The sequence below is a fragment of the Suricata suricatta genome, chromosome 6, assembly GCF_006229205.1.
Source record: "Suricata suricatta isolate VVHF042 chromosome 6, meerkat_22Aug2017_6uvM2_HiC, whole genome shotgun sequence".
Classification (NCBI taxonomy): Eukaryota; Metazoa; Chordata; class Mammalia; order Carnivora; family Herpestidae; genus Suricata; species Suricata suricatta.
The window spans coordinates 88,055,549-88,078,483 of NC_043705.1; the positions used below are offsets into that span (position 1 = coordinate 88,055,549).

The 22,935-nt window shown below is 51.9% G+C and overlaps 1 protein-coding gene and 1 long non-coding RNA gene across 2 annotated transcripts in view; one reads left to right on the forward strand and one right to left on the reverse strand.

Annotated features, from left to right (window-relative positions):
* Positions 1–11,739, reverse strand: part of NEURL1B (neuralized E3 ubiquitin protein ligase 1B) — a 34,683-nt gene extending 22,944 nt beyond the window's left edge. The window contains exon 1 of the mRNA XM_029942850.1: positions 11,587–11,739. Coding sequence (XP_029798710.1) covers positions 11,587–11,617 — 31 coding nt within the window. The 5' untranslated portion in view covers positions 11,618–11,739. The remainder of the gene's footprint in view (positions 1–11,586) is intronic.
* Positions 11,301–13,264, forward strand: LOC115294819. Its single transcript, XR_003910159.1, has 3 exons — positions 11,301–11,376; positions 12,567–12,686; positions 12,821–13,264. It is a non-coding gene; the product is annotated as an uncharacterized LOC115294819 (long non-coding RNA).
* Positions 13,265–22,935: the final 9,671 nt, after the last annotated feature.

Below are 22,935 nucleotides of genomic sequence, written 5' to 3' on the forward strand. Positions count from 1 at the left end.
GCAAGGCTTCCCTCCACCCAAGGCAGGGTGAGACTATCAGTCGTCTTTGGCAACAGGAAGTACCTTTGCCGTTGGTGGGTTTGAAAGTGGTCTAAAATAAACAACCCCCGGCCTCCCCTCACCTCTGCCAAACAGGGCAGTGACATGAGCCCAGGAGACAGACGCCAGCGTAATGGGACTTTGCTCTGTTTCAGAGGCCTGGGAGGCCAGCGCCCAGGATGGAAGGGGGCCAGCTCACATGGGAAACCACCACCCTGCTCCTCCCCTCCCCTCTTCTTTGCAAATAAAACCCGGTCACCCCAGTGCAGCCGGGAAGGTCCCACAGGCCTGTCAACAGCTGCAAGGAGACTGGAGAGGGGAGGGAGGCCGGAGGTCAGGCGACACCGCTTGCTGGGAGAAAAGCCCACTCCTTCCAGGCCTAAGTGGCAGCCCTCTTTGCTCAAGTGGGCTCAGATGCACCAAGTTCCCAGGGGGTGAGGTCATCCCAACTCCCCCTCGCGTGCTCAGCAGGGTCAAGATTTCCTAGTCCCTTCTGACCCTCTCTGCTGGGCCTCCGCACTGGGGTCTCTTCCTGATAAACTGCCCCAGGAAACTCCGACCTTAGACATGCCAGCGCCCACAGTTAGGGCCCAGAGTGGGGGATGTGCCCTCATTCTTTCCCAAGTACATCACTTCCTCCTTCATCTGACATTTATGGAGCATGCGCCCCTTGCCAGGACCTGCACTGCTGCAGGGACACATGCAAAGACAAGCCACCGCAGTCCCTGCCCTGTAGCTGAGAGACCAGCAGGGGGACGGACAGAGGCAGACACCAGGACAGCATGGGGTGGGTGGTAGAGAGGGCCGGGGCCACTTCTCCGAGGAGCCACTCTGCAGACTGAGGCAGAAATGGCTGGACAGATGATAGGGATGCAGAAGTGTGTTTGATGTAGAGGGAATAGCACAGGCAACGGCCTGGAGGTGAAAAGGAGTGGAATGTAATTAAGGAACCACAAGGAGTGTAAGGCAGAAGGGAGCCTTGAGGCTGGAGGAGGTAGTTAGGGGCTGTATCACAAAAGGTCCTAAAGGGGGTTAAATTCCTCAGGGGACCACTGAAGTGTTTGGAGCTGGTAGGAACCCCTAAGAAGAACCTCTCCAAAGAAGGAGATTCAAGCCCAGTTTCTTCCCATAGAAACTGTCCCTGTCTCTCTTCCCACCTATCAGAAAAGTGGGAGTAAGAAAACAGGTTTCAAATGTTGCTTCCAACTGCTGGGACAGTCTTGCCCCTTGGCACCTGCTCCTCCTCCAGGCAGCCCCTGGCAGCTGCCTGCTGATAAGCTGGCTGAGTCTGCCAACTTTTCTCCTTCCCTGCCTTGAGGGTGGCCACTCCTCTGGCCTGGGCGGAGCGCAGAAGCCTGTCAGCTCACTAACCTGCAGGGCCCCATTCTGACTTTGTGCAGGAGTAGATCCTGCTTTTCAGGGTCAATGCAACGCTGGAGAAGGAGGATGCTCTCCTGGAACCATGCCGTCCCGGCTCCTGGAGCTGAGAGAATGTTCTTCATGAGCCCCACGGCTGGGCAATGTCTGCTGGCTTGGGGCGGGGGTGCAGGGAGCCCGGCTCTGGTGCAGGGCACGTGTGCCACATGCTTGCTGTGCGGCCCATTCACCCCTCACCGCCTCCTGCCGGGTGGCTTCCAGATGAGGAAACCGAGGCCCAGAGAGGCAGACATCCTTATGGAGGCCACCTAGCCTGTGAGGGCAGCATCTGTTTCCAGATCTAGGCCTGTCTGACGCCAAAGGGTGCATCATTCCTGGCTGACGCCTCACTCCACCCCAAGGTCCCTTGTTTCTCTCTGGACAGGCCAGAAAAAAAGCTAGACTGTGTACAAGCAGCTCGAGCCACCTTCTGGGAAAGCAGCGTAGCGACACCCTGGCTCGGTCTCGGGGTGGGGGGGTGGGGGGGGCTATCATCAATCAGCTTGTTTTGAGCTGCTCAAAGGCCACAGTTTGGCGGAACTTGAGATGAACAATAAGCAGCATCTAAAAAAGGAAAGCGGGTGACTGATGACAGCGGGGCAGGGAGGGAGCCCCAGTGCCTGATGGCCCCAAGGCCTGAAAAAGGAATTGGGGGTGGGACCTGATCAGAGAGACAGACCTCCCAGGGGGTGATGCGGAGACCAAAACTTGGCCTATACTCACCAGACCCCTGTGATCCTTCTGGGTGAGGTGACTGCTACCAGACCCATTGCCAGTGAGGCAGGGAGGCTCAGAGAGGTCAGGAGAGCTGTCCAAGGCCACACAGCCAGGTGGTGGTGGAGTTAGCATTTGAACCCATACTGGCCTGGCTCACAAGGCTAGGAAGAAGATGCCGAGGCTGTTTTAGGCAAGGTGTAGAAGGCATCCCTGGGGGCAAGGAGCAGAGCACAGTGCCTGGCACACAGTGGGTCCTCAATGAACGTTTCCTTCCCTGCCATGTTGGACTCTGAGGCTCACCAAGAAGGACTCTGGAGGGTGCCCCTCCCACTCTGCTTCCTTCTCTGGAGACCCAGCTTTCTCTCTTCCCTCCACCTGCTCCATCATGCTGACTGTCCTCTGAATCCCTGAGGGCTCACGAGAGGAGGTGGGTGAGGACTGAGGGTGCTGCAGGAAGCCTGCATGGTTCCCGGTAACAGCTGGGTCAGGATTCCACTCAGATGGGAATCCAAAACCCATGCATGCTCTTGGCCATAACGCAGAATTGCTTTTCTAGCCAACCAGCGGGTACTTCAGTGATCTATCACAGGGACTTGAGAGGAAGAGGACTATTGGTCCTATTATTCCTCCCCACCCCTGCCCCTCAACCCCATCAATTTCAGGAGCGCAGACTCCTTTCCCTTCAAGGAGACTGATGGAATCCCTGTCTTGTGTTGGGCTCAGACTTCTCATGCAGCTCCCTATTTATACCTCATTGCCTGCCTATAATGGAGGTAGCATCATTATCCCCATCTTTAAAAAAAATTAATATGATTTATTTATTTATTTATTTAAATATTTATTCATTTTTGAGGCAGAGAGAGACAGAGTGCGAACAAGGGAGGGGCAGAGAGAGAGGGAGACACAGAATCGGAAGCAGGCTCCAGGCTCTGAGCTGTCAGCACAGAGCCCGATGCAGGGCTTGAACCCATGAACCGTGAGGTCATGACCTGAGCTGAAGTCGGATGCTTAACCGACTGAGCCACCCAGGTGCCCCTGTTTTTAATTTATTTTTGAGACAGAGTGTAAGTGGGGGAGGGGCAGAGAGAGAGGGAGACAGAATCTGAAGCAGGCTCCAGGCTCTGAGCTGTCGGCACAGAGCCCAACACGGATCTTGAACTCAGGAGCCACAAGATCATGACCTGAGCCAAAGTTGGACACCCAACCAACTGAGCCACCCAGGGGCTCCTTCATTATCTCCATCTTAAAGCTTAAAAAATGGAGGCTCAGAGAGGGAAATGACTTGCCCAGGGTGACACAGGTTAATAGAACTATCTGAACTCAAGTCTTCCGCTAAAACCAGGGCTCTTCCACCACCTCTCTTGGGATTCCAGTCAAAGATCTCGTCTGTAATCGCTGTGACCCTGCACTATGGTCCCCAGTGTCCCCATCTGTCAAATAGGAAGTAGGTTCCAAGCACTTTGGTTCTAGGAACAGAGTCCCTGGGGGACTTATCTGCAGCGATGAAGGTCTGGGCCATCCTCAGAGTCAGGGAAATTCCGCTCTCCCATCTCCTGACCTTGAATTGCCCCCAAACCTTGAGGGGAAGGGAAGCTCTTGTGTGAAGTGGAAAGTTACCCAGTAGACCCAGCTTTGGAGACACAGGGGATGCATGTGCCCACCCACCTCTTAAATCCATCATCCTTGGGCGGGGGAAGGAAAGAAAACGCACGCCCAAGGGACATAATTGTAATTTAAACAATGTGTAATGTTGCAGACGTAAACAGAATGCACTTGTTAATAGCTGTGGGCATCCTGCCAAGTGCCAATCCTGCCCCAGATACCCCCACCTCACCCATTTCCCCAAATGGCTTACTCATAAAAGAACTTTCTACCCACGGCCCAGAGGTGAGGCTAGAGGCCAGATGGGTCCCTGTAGTTAGAATGAAGAGAGAAAAAAGGACATCAGTCCCAGCTGTCCCAGACCCCACTCAGAAATATCTGTCACGGAGTCCGCAAAATGCTGAGGCTGGGAGACAAGGGGGGGGAAGAGACCCAGGTGAGGGCAGGTGGCCTCATCTGTCTGTGTCTCAGTCCCTGAGCTACAAGATGGGCTGAAGACCTTCCAACCGCAGAACTGTCAGGAGGACTCTATTAATGAAAGACTGTGAAGGGGCCTGCAGGCATTCAGCAGATGCACAGTTGACAGTGCACCTCAGCAGACCCCGGGGTCAAAAGACACCTCAACGAACAGTTCATCCCAGACCCGTGTGATGCTTTGTTGCCTCTACAGTGTCTCAAGTCCCAGCTGGGCTGAACACCGTGCCACTCCAGCAAAGACACCTGTTCCCCACTGCTCTCATTCCACCTGCAGACTCCTTCCACAGTTAGAAAGTTCTTCCTTTGACTGAGCTGATACCTGCCCCCACATGATGCCCACACACCGGTCATGTCTACATTTGGTCCACAGTGCCCTTCCCCATCAGGTCTGCTCTCTGACCTTAGGCTATGTTGCTAGGGATTCTTTGCTCTCCCAGAGATGACATGGCCCTTGCTATGTTGTCTAGAAAGCCCTCAGAACGTCACCTGTCCCCTGGTCTGCTTTGAAAGGGGGTTGGAGATCTACACATTAGACTTGATGGAATATCAGCTGGGGTCACCTCAGTAAACCCACAGGCCACCTGGAGACTGTCCCCACCCTGCCACGCCAACCTGCCAGGATTTCTAAACCCTTACAGATTTCTGCTCGAGACTCTGAAGGCTTCCGGTGCAGATGTGAACCGCCTCCCACCTGACCCCCCGACCCTGACTCAGCAGTCAACCTTCTAGCAGGAGTCCTGTCTGACTACCCTAGCTGTGTGCCTTCGGGTGACTTATTTCCCTCTCTGTTCTCTCAACAGTTATAAGGGACTAACAATAACTGCTCCCTCATGCGGCTTGTTTTGAGAGTCAAATGCAGGTACCGACTTAGAACAGCGCCTGGCACAGACTGGCTGCATGGTACAAGTTAGCGGTTACTGTTCTCCTGGCCTGGCACAGAGCAGGGGCTGTTTCCCCAGGGAACACACAGTCCTGACAGGCACCCCATGTGAGCGCTTTCTATCTGCTGCACGTTTGCATGCCTGCAAGGTAACCTCGTTACCTGCAGAAGAGAGAATTGCAGCGTGGAGAGGTAAAGTTGCTTGTCCAGCTAATAAGGGGCAAATACGAGGGCAGGAAGGACCTTACCCTGTGCTGAGGATGACCGAGCAGTAGGGAGGCCGGCTGCTTGCTCTGCACTGCAGGAAAGCCTGGGTGCTGGACGACTAAGACTTGTACCCTAGCCCCAGGCCCTTGCTGACTAATTGGGCGGGGAGGGGGGGGCGCGGCAGGCTTCCTCTGGGAGGGAAGGGCCCGAGAATAGCCGGACTCAGGGGAGAGGGTGTGGGTGCACCATGACCCCTGCCACCGGCAGGTGGGGGTGGCTGACCGCAGGCTGGTTTTTACCAGGCAGAAACATCAGGAGCCTAAGCCAGGAGGAAGGGGTATGGAGCTCAAATTCACCCTCCTCCAGGGCAGGATTCCCAGAGGCCGCCTCTTGAGTCTCCAGGCCTGGGGTGAGGCAGGAAGGGTGAAGCGGATGGACCTTTCCCATGGGCAGCTTCATTCTGGCCACTGTGGATGTAATTCATTCTGTGCCAACAGAACGTGAGAAGATGCACCTGCAGGAAGGGCAGCTTGAGAGGCGTGGGGCTCAGGATGGGGACAAAGGGCAGCAGCCCCAGGGGGCAGGGCCCCCTTGATGATGGAGGAGAAGGGGCTTTGAAGCTGGGCAGCCCTGCGGCCAGATTCCACTCTGCCACTTCCTGGCTGCCTGTCCCAAGGCAGGTCTCATTTCTTCTCCGAGCTCAGTTTCCTCATCTGTGAAATGGGAGACAACTTTTGGAAGGTTGATCCGTTTAAATAGGATGAAATAGATAAAGGGTTTGGCCTGGGGCGAGGTTGCTGAAGGTCGGACACAGGTGAGTGCTTACTACCTACAGGGCTGCACCTGGGCCTCCTTCCTTTCCCCTTGCTGCTTAAAGCACACACTTGGGTTCTGGGCTTCTATTTTGAGCCCTCCTAGAGCACCACTAAATACAGAAAATGCTTTGGTCCAAAAGAGGGCAGAGCTGACTCTTGTCTGTAGGGAAGATTAAACAGTCCTTCCAGCCAAGCCCAGTGAAAATGCTATGCCCCTGCTGGCAAAGTCGGCACATCATCCCAGCAGGAGAGTGGCAGCTAAGAAGTCTAAGCCTCCTGACTGCAGGCTGGCCTGCGAGAAACCATCCCCTCCTCTGACATGACTTCTGCCCACCACTAACCCCACATACCATCCGGCTTGCCCTGGGACCCCCAGGATGCCACAGCTCCCCACATATGCCCTGCCCTCCCTCCACTCGGGCCTCTGTCTTAAACAGCTTTTCTCATTTCCTTCCCTTGGCTAACTTCTCTGCTTTCTGGTCTCACTGGACAGCACCTCCTCCGGGAAGCCTTCCTGCATCCCATTCTGGGCTCTCACAGCTCCCAGGGTCCCCCTCCCCCCCTTTACTGTAACTGCCCTGTCCTTGTCAGTCTTTCCCACTAGACCTTGAGTCCATAAATCCAGACTGTGACCCTAAGCTCAGCACAGAGTCCAGCCTGGAGGTCTGGTGAACAAATGAATGTGGCAAAATGCAGTCTGCCAAGAAGATTCTTCTCATCAGAACTCTGGTGTCCTGGACAGAGCTGGAGAACCCTTAGGAATTGCTGCTGTCAGTACACAGGAAAGGGACGCGTCCCAATCCAGCCCCTGGGTTCAAGGCTTGTGATCACCTGGGACAGAGTTTTCAAGGCAGCAAGTGAAGGGCAATGATAACCATGATAGCAAAAGCCCCAGGCATTTGTGCCAAGACCACCTGCCCTATTCCATTTAATTATCACTGCCACCAACCATGAGGAAGCTACCCTTATGGTCCCCATTTCACAGTGAGGAAACTGAGGCACAGAGAGAGACCTTGCCTGAAGTCACTCCCCTGAGAAATGGCTGAGCTGAGATTTGAAACCAGGCAGGCTGACTCCAAGATCTGTGTTCTAGACCCAGCACCAGACCTCCCACTGCTGTAGACCAGTGAATGGTCTTACCACAACTCTTAATCACTGCAGCCCACGGAGCCCAACACACACTCATGCACAACTGAATCAAAGTTTATGAAGCAAAAGTACTCCTTACTACCTCAATTCACGTGAGTGTCATTAAAGATTTTTTTTTTAAAAGCTGGTCAGACGTGACCCCCAGTAGATCATCTGGTCTGGTGGCCAGGGCTTATTTGGGGCACTGGGCACCCACCCCTCCTGAGGCACAAGAGGGCAACACCTTGCACTCTCCATCGGACAACCAGCTACTTGTCCTATTCTATTAGTGCATCCTGTTCCTCTTTCACTAGAGGCCGGCTCTGTGGGGACCTCCAGGGGTTGTCCACTTCATTCAAGCTGAAACCGCATGGCCTCGAACATGACAGGTGCCTAAATGATGTCTGCTAAACCAGTGAAGGTGCACACTCAGGAAAATGCAGAGCAGGCCAGACCCCAGAGTCCCTCCAGCCTGGGCACATGGTCCTTAAGGAGAGATGTTGCCTCCCTGTAAAATGGGGGTAACTATAGCCCCTCTAAAGGGTTGTTACAGGATTTAAAATAGATAATGTGGGTGAAGACCCTGACTCAGAGCTTGGCACAGAACAAGGTCAACACACGTCTCTCACTCCAGGCTCCAGGATGCCTCACTAGTGAACTAACACTAAAAAGGGCCATTGACTTGGTCAAGAGTGGACCAACTTAATGATTAAACCCAACTGGCAGTTTGAATTCAGTCTCTTCTCCAACCAGAACTATGAGTGAGCTCCAGAGGCGCGCTGAAGGAGGGGTGGCAATGAACTAAGGGGAGAAAAAGGGGGAAGAGCCCCTCCCAGGAATTGTAGTCTCCCCTTACCCCACTTGTTTACACTTTATTATTTTTCTTTACAAAACCCAGATTATGGGAAACAGAGTCCAGAGAAAAAGACCATGTGGTATTAGGAATAAGACAGACCTGGGTCTTCTACACCCAGCTTTGCCCCTGCCTAATTGTGTGAGTTGCATCCAGTGTTGGTAACCTCTCTGTGCCTCAGTCTCCTCATCTATAAAATGGAGGAGCATGGCATCTTCCTTTGCAGTACTGAACTGCAACTAGTAAGAGAATGGGCAATGCACACAGTAGGAACTTAGCAAATGTGAATTCCCTTGCTGACTCCCGGACAATTCTATTTATAGGGCATTCCTCTGGATGTGCCCTTTGTGAAGACTAGCAAGGGGCTTCCCTGGCTTCCCTACAGCAATCATAAAGGACCTTCTCTTTCTTTGGCCTGTTATGATGGCACACGATAATCATAATCACTTTGGGGCCCCCAACAAAGGTTATCTGAACCATGGGTTGGGGGGATCCTGCGTGTCAGAGGAAGAATGCAGCCCTTTGGGGCTAAATAAACCTGGATTCCAATGCGGGTTCTACCAACTGGATGAGCCATGTGAACCGGGATGAGTCATTTTCTCTCTCTGAGCCTTAGTTTCCTTATCTATAGATGATAATGTCCACCTTGCAGGGCTGTTGCAAGAATTAAATTCATTGATTCACTCAACAGATATTTACTGAACAGCTATGCACTAGCCACTGCTCCAGGTGCTGAATATACGGACGTACATAAACCAGACAAAACCCTCCCTAGGAAGACATGATTAAACAGCTACCTACACATCCAGTGTGGCACAGGGCGATCATGCTATGTAGAATCACAAAGTGGGGGAAAGTGAGTGTGGCATGCCGGGGGGCAGGGGCGATGCCAGGACCCACAGAAAGAAGCCAGGGGGAAATCATGTGGAGGTCTGCGGGAAGAAGGCTCCAGGCAGAAGCCTCGGCAAATGCAGGAGCCTTAAGGAGGAGCATGGTTGGCATGTAAATGAAGCCACATATGCAGGAAGCCTGGCACGGAATCCAGGTGCTTAGCAAATGCCAGCTCTCTATTTCAAGTCCCCTAGAAGGAACCCCACGCATGTGTCCTTTTCCTGAGAACGAAAGCACAAGGATTTCTACAGGGCAAGACTGAGCCAAACGTTCTTTCAGCCTAGGATGCAGGCAACATGTGAGACCTGCCACCAGCTTTTGAGTCTCTGCCAGCCACTGGGCTCCGGGTTGGGCAACCAGGGATACAAGATAATCCAGGCATGGTTTCTGTCCTCAGGCAGCCTCCAGCCACGTTGTGGAGAGAGGTGATGGCAATGCAGTGTGGTCAGATGGACAAGCAGAGACCTAAGAGGGTATCTGAGAAGCCTTGTGATGGGTGGGGTTGGGTGTGGGTGTTCCAGGAGGGCTTCCTGGAGGAGGTGACAACTAAGCTGAATTTTAAGGGATGGACCAGACAAGAAAGGATATTCCAAGTGTGGGGAGTGGCATGTACCGATCCCAGAGTTGTAAAGAATGGCCCAGTGTGTGTGAGAAACTAATTACAGAACAGGTTGGAAAACAATTAATGGTCCTTCATAACCTTGGCACCAGCAACCTGATGTGTCTCAGGAATTCCAGTCCTGTCCCCTTCCTCAAGCTCAGGGCAAGCTTCAGCCCCAGTGGAGACTTTTAATTTTTCCATATTTAGCTACTGCAGCAGGTAACAACCTTAACCCCCCAGCTCCTTGCCTAGGTTGGCCCAGACCACAGAGCCAGAGCCCAGTGGGATGGAGAATATATAAATCTCAAGCTATTTTTAGCCTGCCTGGCTGTGTCTGTCCCTTCACCCATCCTAAAGCTGATCCACAGGTGGCACAATGTTTTTCTTTGTTTTTTTATTAAGAAAAATTCTATATTTTTTATTAAGAAATCCTACAGAGGGGCGCATGATGCAGCCGGGTGTCATGGTAGCCTGTAGAATATCTGCTGCCCCATCTGCCAGCATCCCTGGGCACCTCCGGACAAGGTGGGTGGGCTCTTCCATCCCCATCTAGCCAATATCCCTGCTCGTAGGAGATGGAGGCTGCCCTCCAGTAAGTGGGCCTGGGTTCCAATCCCACCGCTGCCTCTGCTGATGCCCCTCTGCCGGTGACTTCACCTGTCTGAAGTTATGAGGGTTCTGAGCGCCGTGGCCCTAAAGCTGCCCAGAAGCTTAGAAATAGGAGTTGGCTCTTCTTCCATAAAGCAGACTTGGGAATCCCAACCACAGCATCCCCCATTTCAGGGGGACGAAACAATTGTTCTTTGATATAAAGCCTAGAAAGGGGGGTTAAATGGGAGTGTCAGAGCACAGACCAGTGACATGTCTCTGCTCCTAAAACCTCACACTAAATTTCCCCCACAGCCAGCCAATTGGCTACCCCACTGAGCTGGGTCTTTGTACTTTAAAAATACACACATCTCTCGCTTTCTGCCTAGAGGATGCCACCAATGCCCAGCCTTAAGCCAAAATAAAGACTTCTTCTGAAGACTTGGGGTGTGAGGGGTGGCCGGGCAAGCAGACACTGGTTCAATCCAGGTCACCCCCTATTAGCGGTATGACCTTGGGTGAGTCATTTCTCCTCCAATGAGCCTCAATTTCTTTATTTTTACATTTGGGAAAAACATCTTTATAATGAAAAGCTACTTTGTATGCCGAGCAGGGGTATGCAAAGCGCTGGACACAGAGCCGCTGCCACAGTGACCTGCTCCCCAAATTACCAGGATTCTCTAAGGCCTCCTCTGCTCCCCAACGCCCCCCCCCTCATACCCCACCCCCATCCCCATCCCCTTAGTCTGGCCCTGGAAATTCTAGGGTGATGTTAACTAGGGGGCGATGCACTCTGCAGCGGTGACTCTGAAGGACTAGAGAGCCCCCAGCTGAGCGGACACCAGAGGGGGGCGCAGCCGGGGTGCGAGTGGGAACGTGGCCAAACCAAGGCAGCATGTGCCGCGAGGGAGCTGGCGGCTGGAAACTGCGGTACCCCTGCAAGCGCCCCCCTCTTTCAGCAGCTGCAGTCTCGGCACAACGGCTGGCTTCTGGCCGTCGGAAGCCTTGGGGAGCCCTACTCCAGTCATTCCCCCAGGGCGCCCCGGGTTCCCTCCTCGGCGCCCTCGGGCTGAAACAAAGGCGAGGAGGCGCGCGGCATCGCCCCAGCGGTTCCCCTCGCGCATCTGGCCAAGCAGGGCGATCGAGGACTGGGGTCCCCAAGGTAACCAGGACGCGGTACCGGTCCTCCCAGAGCGCAGAACCCAGACGAGGGGCGCGCGCTTAGCCGGGGTCCGGGAGGCACCCAAGACTCCAGCCCGCTGCGCGCCGAGGGCTCCAAGGGGTGGGGTGGCTCTCCGGAAGTCACCCAGCGGGTCTCCTAGGGAGAAGAGAACCCCAGCGCCCGCCTCCCGGGCAGGGCTCCCCGGCATACCTGGCAGGGTCCGGTGCACCGTGTTGCCCATCGCTGCGTCGGGGCGCTGCGTCGGCGGCGGTGCGCTCCGGGCGCACGGAGGCTAATAACGGGGTGGGCCGGGCACCCGGGCCGGGGTCGGGCTCCGGGGCATCGCGGCTGCACCGGCAAGCCGGCGGGCGGCAGCTGGGGCGGGTGCCTGCAGGGAGGCGGCGGCAGCGGGAGGAGGCGGAGCCAACCGGCCCAAGCTCGCCGGCTCCGCCTCCCCCTCCCGCCGCCTCCAACCAAGCAGGAGAGGCGGGGCCGCCGCCGCCGCATCTTTTGAAAGTTTGGACCGGGCGGCGGGGAGCCGAACCGCCGAGGCTCCTGCTCTCGCCGCTCCCGCGCCCTGGGCGGGAAGACGCGCTGGCAGCCCGGTGCCTTCGGGGTGCCAGGCTCGTCATCGGGCTGGCCTTTGGCTCGTTTATTCCAACATGTAGAAAAGGCCTAGTGTATGCCAGGCCCCTTCCCTGCACTGGGCCGTAGGGAGCCAAGCTCTCACCCTGGCGGTGCACTAATGCGGGGGTGGGGGGGGGGGAGTACACGCAGGCAGGAGGTCGTTGAAGGCAGTGTAAAGATAATCTAGTAGGGGTGACCGCGGTGGGGGTAGGGTCACGGACCTACACAAGAGAAACCTAGTCAGTATCCGAAGGTTGGGAGGAGGGAACCTCTTAGAATACTGATCAAGTACATGCCAGGCACTGTGTTGGGCACTGTGATACAGACAAGGCATGCAAATGGTGAACACAGAAATAACAAGCAATTTAGATCACACAATATGATGATCAGAGTCCGCAGGAAAATAACTGTGACACTGTAACTTTGTTTGTAGGGGAGACTCTAGGGGCATGCTAGCTCCATCTGATGAAACAGCAAGGAATCAGCTGTGGGAAGAGCTGGGGAGGGTGTTCTTGGCAGAGGGAGGTAGTCCTCATTCATTCATTCGTTCGTTCACCCCACAGGTATTTTCTGAGCAGCTCTCCTGTGCAAGAACCCAGACCAAACTCAATGGGAAGCGAAACCTGCTAGTTCCTGCCCTCATTGGGCTCCATTTTGCAGATTGGGACACCGAGGCTCAGGAGGTGCAATGACTTACGCAAGAAAACCCAATTGTAAACCAGGTTTTGGGTTGTCCCCCCCCGCCTCCTGCCCCCAGCTCTACTTTCCATGCTCTTGTATCCTTTATGAAATATTTATTATTACCCTCATTTCACAGGGCAAATTGAAGACCAGAAAAGAGGTGCCCGAAGTCTCCCAGCTGGCAAGAAGCAAAGCTGGCCTGGAGCTATGTGAATGAAATGGGGGTATCCTGGAGAGAGCCCCCCCCACCGCCCTGCTCTGTTTCTCCAGTGCCTTCTGCCTACCGTTCCTGACCCATCCCAGAGGTTTCTCATTCTTCAAGGTAACTCAAAGCCTCCACCTTGAGGAAGCCTTCTCTGTACCCCACCCACCCTGACTCATATATGTCTGAACATAAGGTTGCCTGGTATCTGAGTTACTAGTTTCTCATATTACTTTTCTCAGTTACTTGATTTCTAAACACAAGTCCTGTTGGGGAAAGGTACGTTAGTTTGAAACACCCTCGATCCACGTGGGTTTGGGATGCATATAGAGGTCAGCTTTATTTTAAAAGGAGTAAAAGAAATGTTACTCATGTAAACCAATGTCGTGCAAAGGGGACTTTGTGACTACAAAAGGAGGGTCACAAAGGGTAACTGCTAGGGAGGTTGGTGTAAACAGACCTTTTCAGAGTACTTTCAGAGCAACCTGCTAAGAAGCTGTGTTGTGTAGACCACGAATGCATACCTACAGCAAATGAAGCCTGATTGCCCTAATGTTATGCATATGGCACCTGCGGAAGGGACACAGTGTCCAGTGGCCACTGACGTGTGAATTTAAAAGAACTGCATTTTAGCATCTTGGTCCCTGGGAATGAGATGTGCTGTGGAAAACTAACCTCCTCCCACCAGATGATGGGGACACTGAACTCAAAGCCACACATAAAGAATCTGAACCAAATAGCTTCTTGAAATTTGACAGTGGACAAAAGCAGTCTTTCCTAATTAATATTTCACGTAACAATTATTAAAACACGTAGGTCGCACTAAAAAACTAATTATTGCAAGTAGATGTGTATTTCATCTCCACCCTCTAAAGTTTATATCCTTCACCTTTATTGTGCATCTTCTCATTGGGAGAAGAAGGGTTGTCTATCTTTATTTGAGTTGCCTTGTATTTGAATAAACTGGCTGCAGAGATGCATTGCCGTGAACTGGGAGAAGAAAGGGAAGAAGGAGGGGAGGGAAGGAGGGAGGAAGGGGTAGGAAAGAGCTGGAAAGGAGGGAGAATTAGGTAACAGTAGGCTTGGGCTCTCGTGGGATCCATAGTGATATGTGTGGGGAGAAATAAACAAAATAGGGATGCATTAATAGAAGTGTAGTCTCTAGAACAGAGGAGGGGCTTGCTGCTCCAGCACATGCTGAGTAGACCATTCTAGGAGAAGGTGCTTTGACTCTGAGCACCATACTTGAGTGGCAAGGCAAAACTGATCCACAAAGGTGAGGACGGGGGCTTTGTGATGGAGAGAGATCCCTGTCACAGGAGGTGTGCAAAAGGAAGCAGGGGGTAGGGGAGCATCTGTGAGCCTGGGTAGCAACCTCTGGCCATAACCTTTTTGAATTTCATGCCTTCCCCCACCAGCCCTCTCCCTTAGCCAGGCCTAGAATCCCCCCGGCTATGCTACCCTCCCTTAGCACTGTGCTCGGGCTGCAGGGGCCCCTGGGTGGGGCTGGCTCTCTTGATTTCGAAGTGTTGGCACTGTCTCCCAGGGCCGTGGAGAGAGGGAAGGCCCTGGCCAGGCTGGCCAGTGTTCCCTTGGGGCATGTCCTGGCAGGCCCTGCCCCACGCAGGCAGTCAGGTGCACCTCGTAAAAAGGGCACACACTGAGCTGGGGGGGAGGGTGTGCGCAAAGACCTTCTTCCAGGGAACCACCGGCTGTTTGCCTGCACTCCTCCTCGCAACTCACTCAAGAACAGAAAATCCAGGTTGCAGTCAAACCATAAAGCTGCGTTTTTTAAATTGCTACAGGAAGGCTCCACTTTTCCGTAAACCCCGCCGAGCAAACCCTCAACTTCCAGACCCAGCGGGTCCTCACCCGCCAAAGCGACGTTTTTCTGTTCCCGGTTACAAAGCGCCTCCCCGGTTGTGAGCGACCCTCCTGATAATCAAACAGCATGGTTAATAACACAATTCCCATCTTGCAGGAGAGGAAACTGCGGCAGGGAGAGAGGAGGGAGCTGCCCAGTTCACATGCCCCGGAGGAGGCAGAACTCCCGAGGGTTCTCTCTTCTCCCTTTTTACAGAGGAGGAAACAGGCTCAGAGTACTGATGCCACTGGGTGAGCAAGTGATATTTGTGTGGAACCAAATCCGCTGCACATCCCCTGACAGCTAAGGCAAAAAGGGCAAGAAACTCATCCCGTGGCCTTCCTTGTCCTGGTTTTTCCTTTATAGACACACTTTTTGTGCTGGAGCGAGTGCCAAAGGGCAGCTCATCCTCGGTGCCTGGGAAGGCTGAGTGGGTGGAATCTTCCTCCCGAGTTTGCCCAGAGACACATCAACAACATTCTGATGGATGGATCCCATGCTGGCCATCAGAAAAGATCAAGGGCTGACCATTTCCTGGAATCCAACGGCAAAGTCTCTGTTAGGAGGTTGGGGTCATAGACGCCTGGAACTCAGCTCTCTCCCAACCCAGGGACAGAGCTTAGACACTCCGAAACTCATGGTCATCGGGGCTGTGTCACAGAAGCCCCGCGGCAGGGGCTGAACTGAAATTAATTTATGAGTCCAATAACTTGCATTTACTGTGCAGTTACAATGAAAATTATGACACAGTAATAGCTAACATTTATTGAGTGCAGATGCTGTCCTAAGTCCTTTAGCTGTATTATGCTCACCGCAGTCCTAGGCGATTGTGCTGTTAAGAACCCGTTTTACAGATGGGGAAGCCAAAGCCCATAGAGGGTGGGTAGCTTGGCCACCACCACACAGGCGGAGAGCAGTCTGACGGAACCTATGAGGTTGGCTTCCTCACAACAACCCTATGAGCTAGGAAGGGAGTTAAGGGTTAAGGTGTTGCATCCAAGCCCTTGTATTGATTGCTTTTTAGGATCTTCACCTCCATTCATTGGGGCATATTGGGAGGCTCAGAGAGGTGAAGTGGTTTGCCCAGGCCTCACAGCCTAGAGGGCAGGACCAGGTGGGGGACCCAGCCCACTCTGACCTCACTGTCTGCCCCTCCTCTGGGCCCCTGAGGTGGCTGAGAGCTTGCAGACCCCAGCCCATCCTACCTGGAGCGGCGTGCTCCAGTTCTGATCCATTTTCAGAGTCCAGTGCCCAGCCCTGGGCTGGCCCTGCGAGAGACTACCGTTCCCTGCTGACTTCCTGGAACTGTGGAGACCCCACCCAGGGGAACAGGGGCTTTCAGAGAAAAACTGGAGTAATGGATGGTGAAGCACTTAAGAGCCAAGGTTCAAATCCTAGCATGGTTCTTACTACCTCGGCCATGTTGGGCAGGTTCCATTGCCTCTCCTGGCCTCAGTTTTTGCATCTGTAAAATGGAGCTAATAGTCCATGTTTCATAGGGTATTTGGAAGAGTAGATGGTGTCCATCAAAGTAGCCTGGTATTTCGTTAATGGTCAGGATAGGTGAGCTTGGGAAGGCTGTCTTTCTCCCTGCTGTCCTGCTCCTGAACTCACCCATGCAGGCCCATGAGCTGGCTGAACCCTCCTCTGCCTCAAGCCCTTTCTACCGCAGAAAGGGTCCAGACTGGGCCAGAGCAGGCTGAGTTCAAGTTCTGGTGCTGCCTCTTCTGGCTGGGTGACTTTACACTGGTCATTTCACTCTCCTGGAGCTTCCCCTTCTCTGTAAAGTGGAGAGATCATCTGCAAGCAGGCCTGACATGGCTGGACACACTAGGTCCACTGCATCCTGGCCTATGCTGCTGGCTCACACTAAGCATCTGCATTCTCCAGTGCTACTGAGACTCGAATCTTGCTGGCTGTGTGTCTTTGCCATTACTGAACCTCTCTGAACATCAGTTGCCTGCTCTCTAAAGTGGGAATGGTAATAGGTGATATAATCTGTCAGTGGGATTGTCTTTGGAATGTGCTTGGCACAGAGCAGATGCCCAATAAATGTTTAATGATGGGGCTCCTGGGCGGCTCAGTCAGTTAAGCGTCCAATTCTTGACTTAGGCTCAGGTCATGATCCTACGGTTTGTGAGTTCGAGCCCTGCATCTGGCTCTGTGCTGACGATGCGGAGCCTGTTTGGAATTTTGTCTCCCTCTCTCTTTGTCCCTCCTCTGCTTGCTTTCTATCTCTCTCAAAATAAAAATAAATTTTAAAAATCAATTAACCAATCAATGTTTAATGAATGAATGGATTGACAAGTGGACAGATGAGTCCCAGGGGCAGGGACTAGGTCTCATTCACAGATCATGAGGTATTGGCTAAGGGCTCAGGCCCTGGAACCAGGTACTGGGTTCATTGTCTGGCTTCCCTCTTATCTAGTTGTGTGACCTTGAGCATCTTACTCAACTTCTTGGTGCCTCACTTTCTTCCTACACGAAATGGGCTAATAGTACTAGCCTCCTAAGATTGTTTTGAAAATTAGATCCCTACGTGTCAAGTGCTTAGAACAGTGCCTGGCATGTGGTCAATACTCAACGAAAGGAAGCCATCATTCTTATTAATTATCAGTGTTATTTCCGGGGTCACTTGTTCAGCAAAAAGGCACGTTTTGCTAGAGGCGGGGAGCAGAGAACTCTGGGTGGGCCCAGTGGGAGAAGGCGCCTCTCTTGACCCTGAACACATGTCTTCATGTCTTGGGGCAGGTCCTCTGGGCAAGGTCAGGAGCAGCCAGGTCTGGTGGCCTGAGCCGGGGACCAGAGGTGTTGTGCCAACCTGGGGCTGAGTGGGCCGCGCCTGGCACCCTTGGATGCCTGTTGCCCTGTGGTCTCCCTGGCAGTCGCAGTTGCCCTCAGCCAGCCCTGAGCATTGAGGGAGGCACAGAGGCACCAGAGCGGTGCGGGCTGCCACGGGAGCCCGAGTTGGAGGATCCCAGGTTGGCCCGGATTTGAAGCAGACTGTGCTCACAAACTGGTGGGGCCATGTGTGTCCAATGAGACCACGCATTAATGTGCTGGGTCCTGTTTGCTCAGAGGGCAGGGCCACTTGTACCACTGATGCGGGGTAGGTTCAGGTGGGCTCCAGGGTGGGGGGCAGCCCTGGGCCTGCCCCCAGCTCTGGCAGGTGATGCTGCAGAGGGAAGCGTCCAGCTCTGGGCTCCTGGCTTTGGTGCATACCCAGCCTGCGACTGCCTGGCCAGGGGAGAGGGGCGCCCCTGAGCATGTCACATGCCCACTCTGAGCCTCACTATCCTCATCTGTAGAATGGGGACACTAATACCTGGTGTGGGAATGGAATGAGAAGCAGCCTGGAAGGAGGTCAGTGCAGAGTGGAGGCTCAGTGCCACTGCCTGAGGCTGGAATAGCCTCACAGTTAGAATAAGATCCAGCGTAAAGCACCCCTTTCCTCTAAACCATATGTGAGTGTAAAGCAAGATTCGGCCACATTTCTCAAGGCATGGCCAGGAGCCGGGCGAGGCTGTTGAAAGGCCAGGGAAGGGAGGCAGACCCAGGCGGGAAAAGCTGAGTGGGGGAAGGATGCGAGCCAGTGGGCCACAGCAGGTGTAGCCGTGTATAGTTTGGGCCCTGGGGCTGGCTGGCTTGGGTTCAAAACCCCTGCTCTACCCTTGCTTGGCCATGTGGCCTCTGGCAAGAGTCTTCCTTCACCGGGTGTCTGTTTCTCCCCCTGAAAAATGAGAAGAGTGGCCGGGTCTGTCTCCCGGGTTATTAGGAAAAGTAAATGAAGCCAGGTGGCCCTGCTATTGCCTCGGGGCCTGGCATGGAGCCTGGCCCAGAGTAAGCCTTTCAGCTTCAGGAGCTGCCATTACTGTCCCAGGAGGAGAAAGGCGGGGGCCTCCGTCTGCTTTCTGTGCCGAGGGACCATATTTCTATTTAGGGAGCCCAGAAGCCACCTTTGCCCATGCGGGAGTGCTCTCACCGCGGCCAGGCTCATGCTCCAAGGTTTCTGTCTTTCATCCCTGCTTGCGCGGCTCAAGGGGAGATGTGCTGTGCAGCCAGAAGTGCCCGGGCACCGACTGGGACATGGGAAGCCCAGCGTCAGCTCGGGGCTGCAGCACTTACCCATGAGGGGCCTCAGGCAGGCCTCAGTGTCCTCATCTGTAAAATGACCAAGAGAAAAATCAGAGTTGCAGAGTTGTGATGGGGATCAGCTGGGATTTGAGGGGGACCGTGTCATACAAGCTATGGGTATCTCAACCCCACAGTTGGATGTACAGGGCCAAGGAGGCAGTCTAGGCTTTTTGGTCACAGACCTGGGTTCAAATCCTGATTTTTCCTTCTTTTTTTTTTTTTTACTTTATTTTTTATTATTTTTAGAATATAACACTATTTTTTTTAACATATGCAATTATTTTCCATCATTTACAATACAGTAGTTACAATGACACTCCAAATGGATAAGCAAAGTAAAAGTGATTTTTCCTTCTTAACTGCCCTGGGACTTATGTCTTATGTGCCTTTGTGTCTCAGAGCAATGAGGACTCAGTGACAAGCCACACTTTTGTGAAACAAGGATCTTCTATAATAAATGAGGGCCATTAGTGCTCATAGAGATATAGAAAGAGAACTGCCCTCTTCTCTCCCATCTCTCCCTGACAGTTTCTGGTCCCTGCTTGCTCTGTCGCCTCTGGGTGAAACCTCGAGAGGGCTCTTTAAAACTCCATTCTATCAAGGGCACCTGGGTGGCTCCATCAGTTAAGCATTCAACTTCACCTCGGCCGTGATCTCCTGATTCATGGGTTCAAGCCCCGCATCGGCCTCTGTGCTGACAGCTCTCAGCCTGGAGCCTGCTTTGGATTCTGTGTCTCCCTCTCTCTCTGACCCTCCCTGGCTCTCGCTGTGTCTCTCTTGCTCTCTCAAAAATAAATAAGCATCAAAACTCTATCCCATGAGCATTGCTGGGGCACCTGTTCTGTGCCAGGCCTACTGTCAGACACTGGGGACCGCAGGGTGAGTGGCCCTGCTGAGCCACCAGCAAGGATTTCCCATTGCACCCCAGCTGGTTCCAGAGAATCCATCAGTCAGTCGAGGTGCCGTGGAAAGGACCAGGGGCCTGGGCTAGTGAGGTGGGTGACCTCGAGGGAGGCTCCTTCCTCCTACAGCTCCCAGAGCGCCTGCAGACGAACCCTCTGAGGAAACCCAGCCCTGGGAGTGCTTTCTAGTTCACAGAGCCCTCTCCCTCTCATGGCCTCTTTTCCCATTTCATGAGGAAGAAAATGAAGCACAGAGGAGTGACGGATTCACCTGAGGTCATGTAGGTGGACGGGGTGGACCCAGGCCCATCCTGGGGACCCTACCGCCGGATGCCTCCATCTCACTGACCCTTCACTTCCAGAAGGAAGAGCCCCCCTGCAGTCAGAAGAAAGGAGCCCATGAGAGGTGGCGTGAGGGTCTCCCAGAGTCAACAGTATCCCCCATCTTGGGCGATCCCCGGCTGTGCTAGTGAGCCAGTCACGTGACCTCTCTGTGCCTCAGGTCTGTATCTGTAAAATGAGGTAAATAATAGAAACTCCCTAAGAGCGTAGAGAGGACAAAGGAGTTAACAAGCCTGAAGCATTTACACTGGTATCCAGCAATAATCAGCCCTCAAGAAATACATGCCCCGAGCAGCCACCGATTCTAACTCCTGCCTTAAACTCTTCCAAAGCCTCTATTCACACTCTTCCAGTCTGGAATCCACTTTTAAGAATCTATCCTGAGGATGTAATCCTAGATGAATAGAGACTAAGCTAATAAACGCCTAGAGATGTTCACTGCACACTGTATGCACCTGCATAAAATTACAAATAATTTCTCCTACCATAGTGTAGTGTTTAGTAAATAGACCTCACTCAACAGAAGCTTACAGAGTTGATCTTGTAAAAGAGTTTATAGAGTCACAGAGAGAAGGCTTGTGTTCTAACGTTAAGTAAGAAAGACTGAACAGAGAACTGTAAACTCAGAAAGTTGTCAAGCTTGTAAAAACAAAATAAGCAAATACAAAATGTATATAGAAACAAGATGAAAGAAAATGCATCAAAATATGACCCACAATTATCTTTGAGTAATAGGAGTATGAGTGGTGTTTTTTTCCTTTTTTCCACCTGCTGGTAATTTCCAAATGTATAAAACTTCTTTAATAGGGGAGAACTCAATAAACTACTTTTCAAGAACAGAATTTTATCTGGGAGCCAAAACGCTGCCTGATCTGTTCTCAGCCTGTTGGCATGGGTTGGATTATCAGCTTTCTAGCAGTGGGTTGAATGCTGTGGGATGGGAGTATGACAGGTAGCATTTACTCTGGCCATACTCACTAGGCCCCAGCTCTGGGCCTGCTTCGGAGTGTGCATGGGAAGTGGGTATGGGAGGAGGGCCAGCCATGGTCACAGCTCGAAGTATTTTTGCTACTAAGCTGGCCGCACAAAGAAAACTGGGAAACATTTCTGGGAATTCTGGGAACATTTCTGTCTGCATGATTTTTGCCATGTACAAATGTTGCCTGCACTATTACTCACTTTATAGTTAAAAAAAATTGGTTGACGTAAAAATACTCAGAAAGCTATAAAACATTATTGAAAGGAATCCCAAAAGGCTAAACTAAATGGAGGGGCATACCATATTCATGAATGGCAAGACTCAATATGTTAAAGAATTCAGTTCTCTGCAAACTGATTTATAGATTCAGTGTATACAACCCAAATCACAATATTAATAGGCATACGTGTGTGTGCACACGTATGTGTGTGAGTATAACTTAGAAAACAGAAATCTATGTGGAAACTCAATGCATGAAGGATAGCAATTTTTTGAAAAAGAAGAACAAAGTGGGAGCATTACAGCATGGTATTTTTGCCAGGATAGAGAAATAGAACAATGGACTAGAAAAGAATGCCAGACATATATGGATACATGTTTTATGACAAATGTGATATTGCCAAGCAGTGGGAGAAAGACAGTCTTTTCAATGAATCAATTGGAAATCTATATAGAACAGACATAAAACTTGATTCCTACCTCACATCATTCACAGCATCAATTTTAGGGGGATTATAGATCTAAATGTTAAAGGCAAAATATTAAACTTCTAGAAAGTAACATAAGAGAATATCTTCATGACCTCAGAGTGGGAGAAAGATTCTTTAGCAAGATCCACAAAGTGCTGACCATAAAAGAGGATTGATAAAATCACTAGATTAAAATTTTTTCGAATGACACTCATAGGACAATAACAAAGGAAGTTACAGAGTAGGCAAAGATATATTGCATACACATCCCTACAAAGGACTTACTAGTTTCCAGGATAAACACGACTATAAATTGTAATGAAAAAGAATAACAACTCCATATAAAAATGAGCAAAGAACAGGTGCTTCAGAGCAAGAATGTTCCAGTGACCATATAATATATAAAAGGGCACTGAATCTCATCAATAATCAAAGAAATGAAAAAGTAAAGTCAGAGTGAGACAACATGGCACCCCAGCCAGACTGGCTAAAATTAAAAATTTTGACAATACCAAGAAGTCACAAGGATGTGGAGCAGGTAATGCTGATGGGAACACAGTGTGCTACAGCCACGTTGGAAAAGTATTTGGCAGGATTTTTATGGTTAAACATGTATCCGTCCCCATGATCTAGCAAAACCGCTTCTCGATATGCACCCAAAGAAATGCATATTTATCTGAACTTAGATACTGTCTGTGATCGTTCAGAGCAGTTTTGTTCAACATAGCTCCAAACTGAGAACACTCCAAATGTCCACCAACAGTAGGATGGATCAGTAAATTGGGATATACTCATACAATGGAGCACCGTACAGTAATGAGAATGAACAAGCAGACCTTCACACACCCACCTGGATGACTCACCAACATAATGTTCCAGGAAGGAAGCCAGGCCCCTGACTGGTACCCCTACTCCCTGACTCCATTCATAGGCCGTTCACATATAGGTGATAAAACTATGCGGGAAAACAAGGAATGACCACCCTAAGATTTAGGAGAGAGGTCCCCTTCGAACAGTAAGGAGGGAGATGAATTAGGACGGACTCAGGGCTTCTGAGAAACTACAAATATTCTATTTCTTGACCTAGGTGTTTGCTTTTTGATAAGTTTCTGAATTGCACATTAGTTTTGATATGAGCA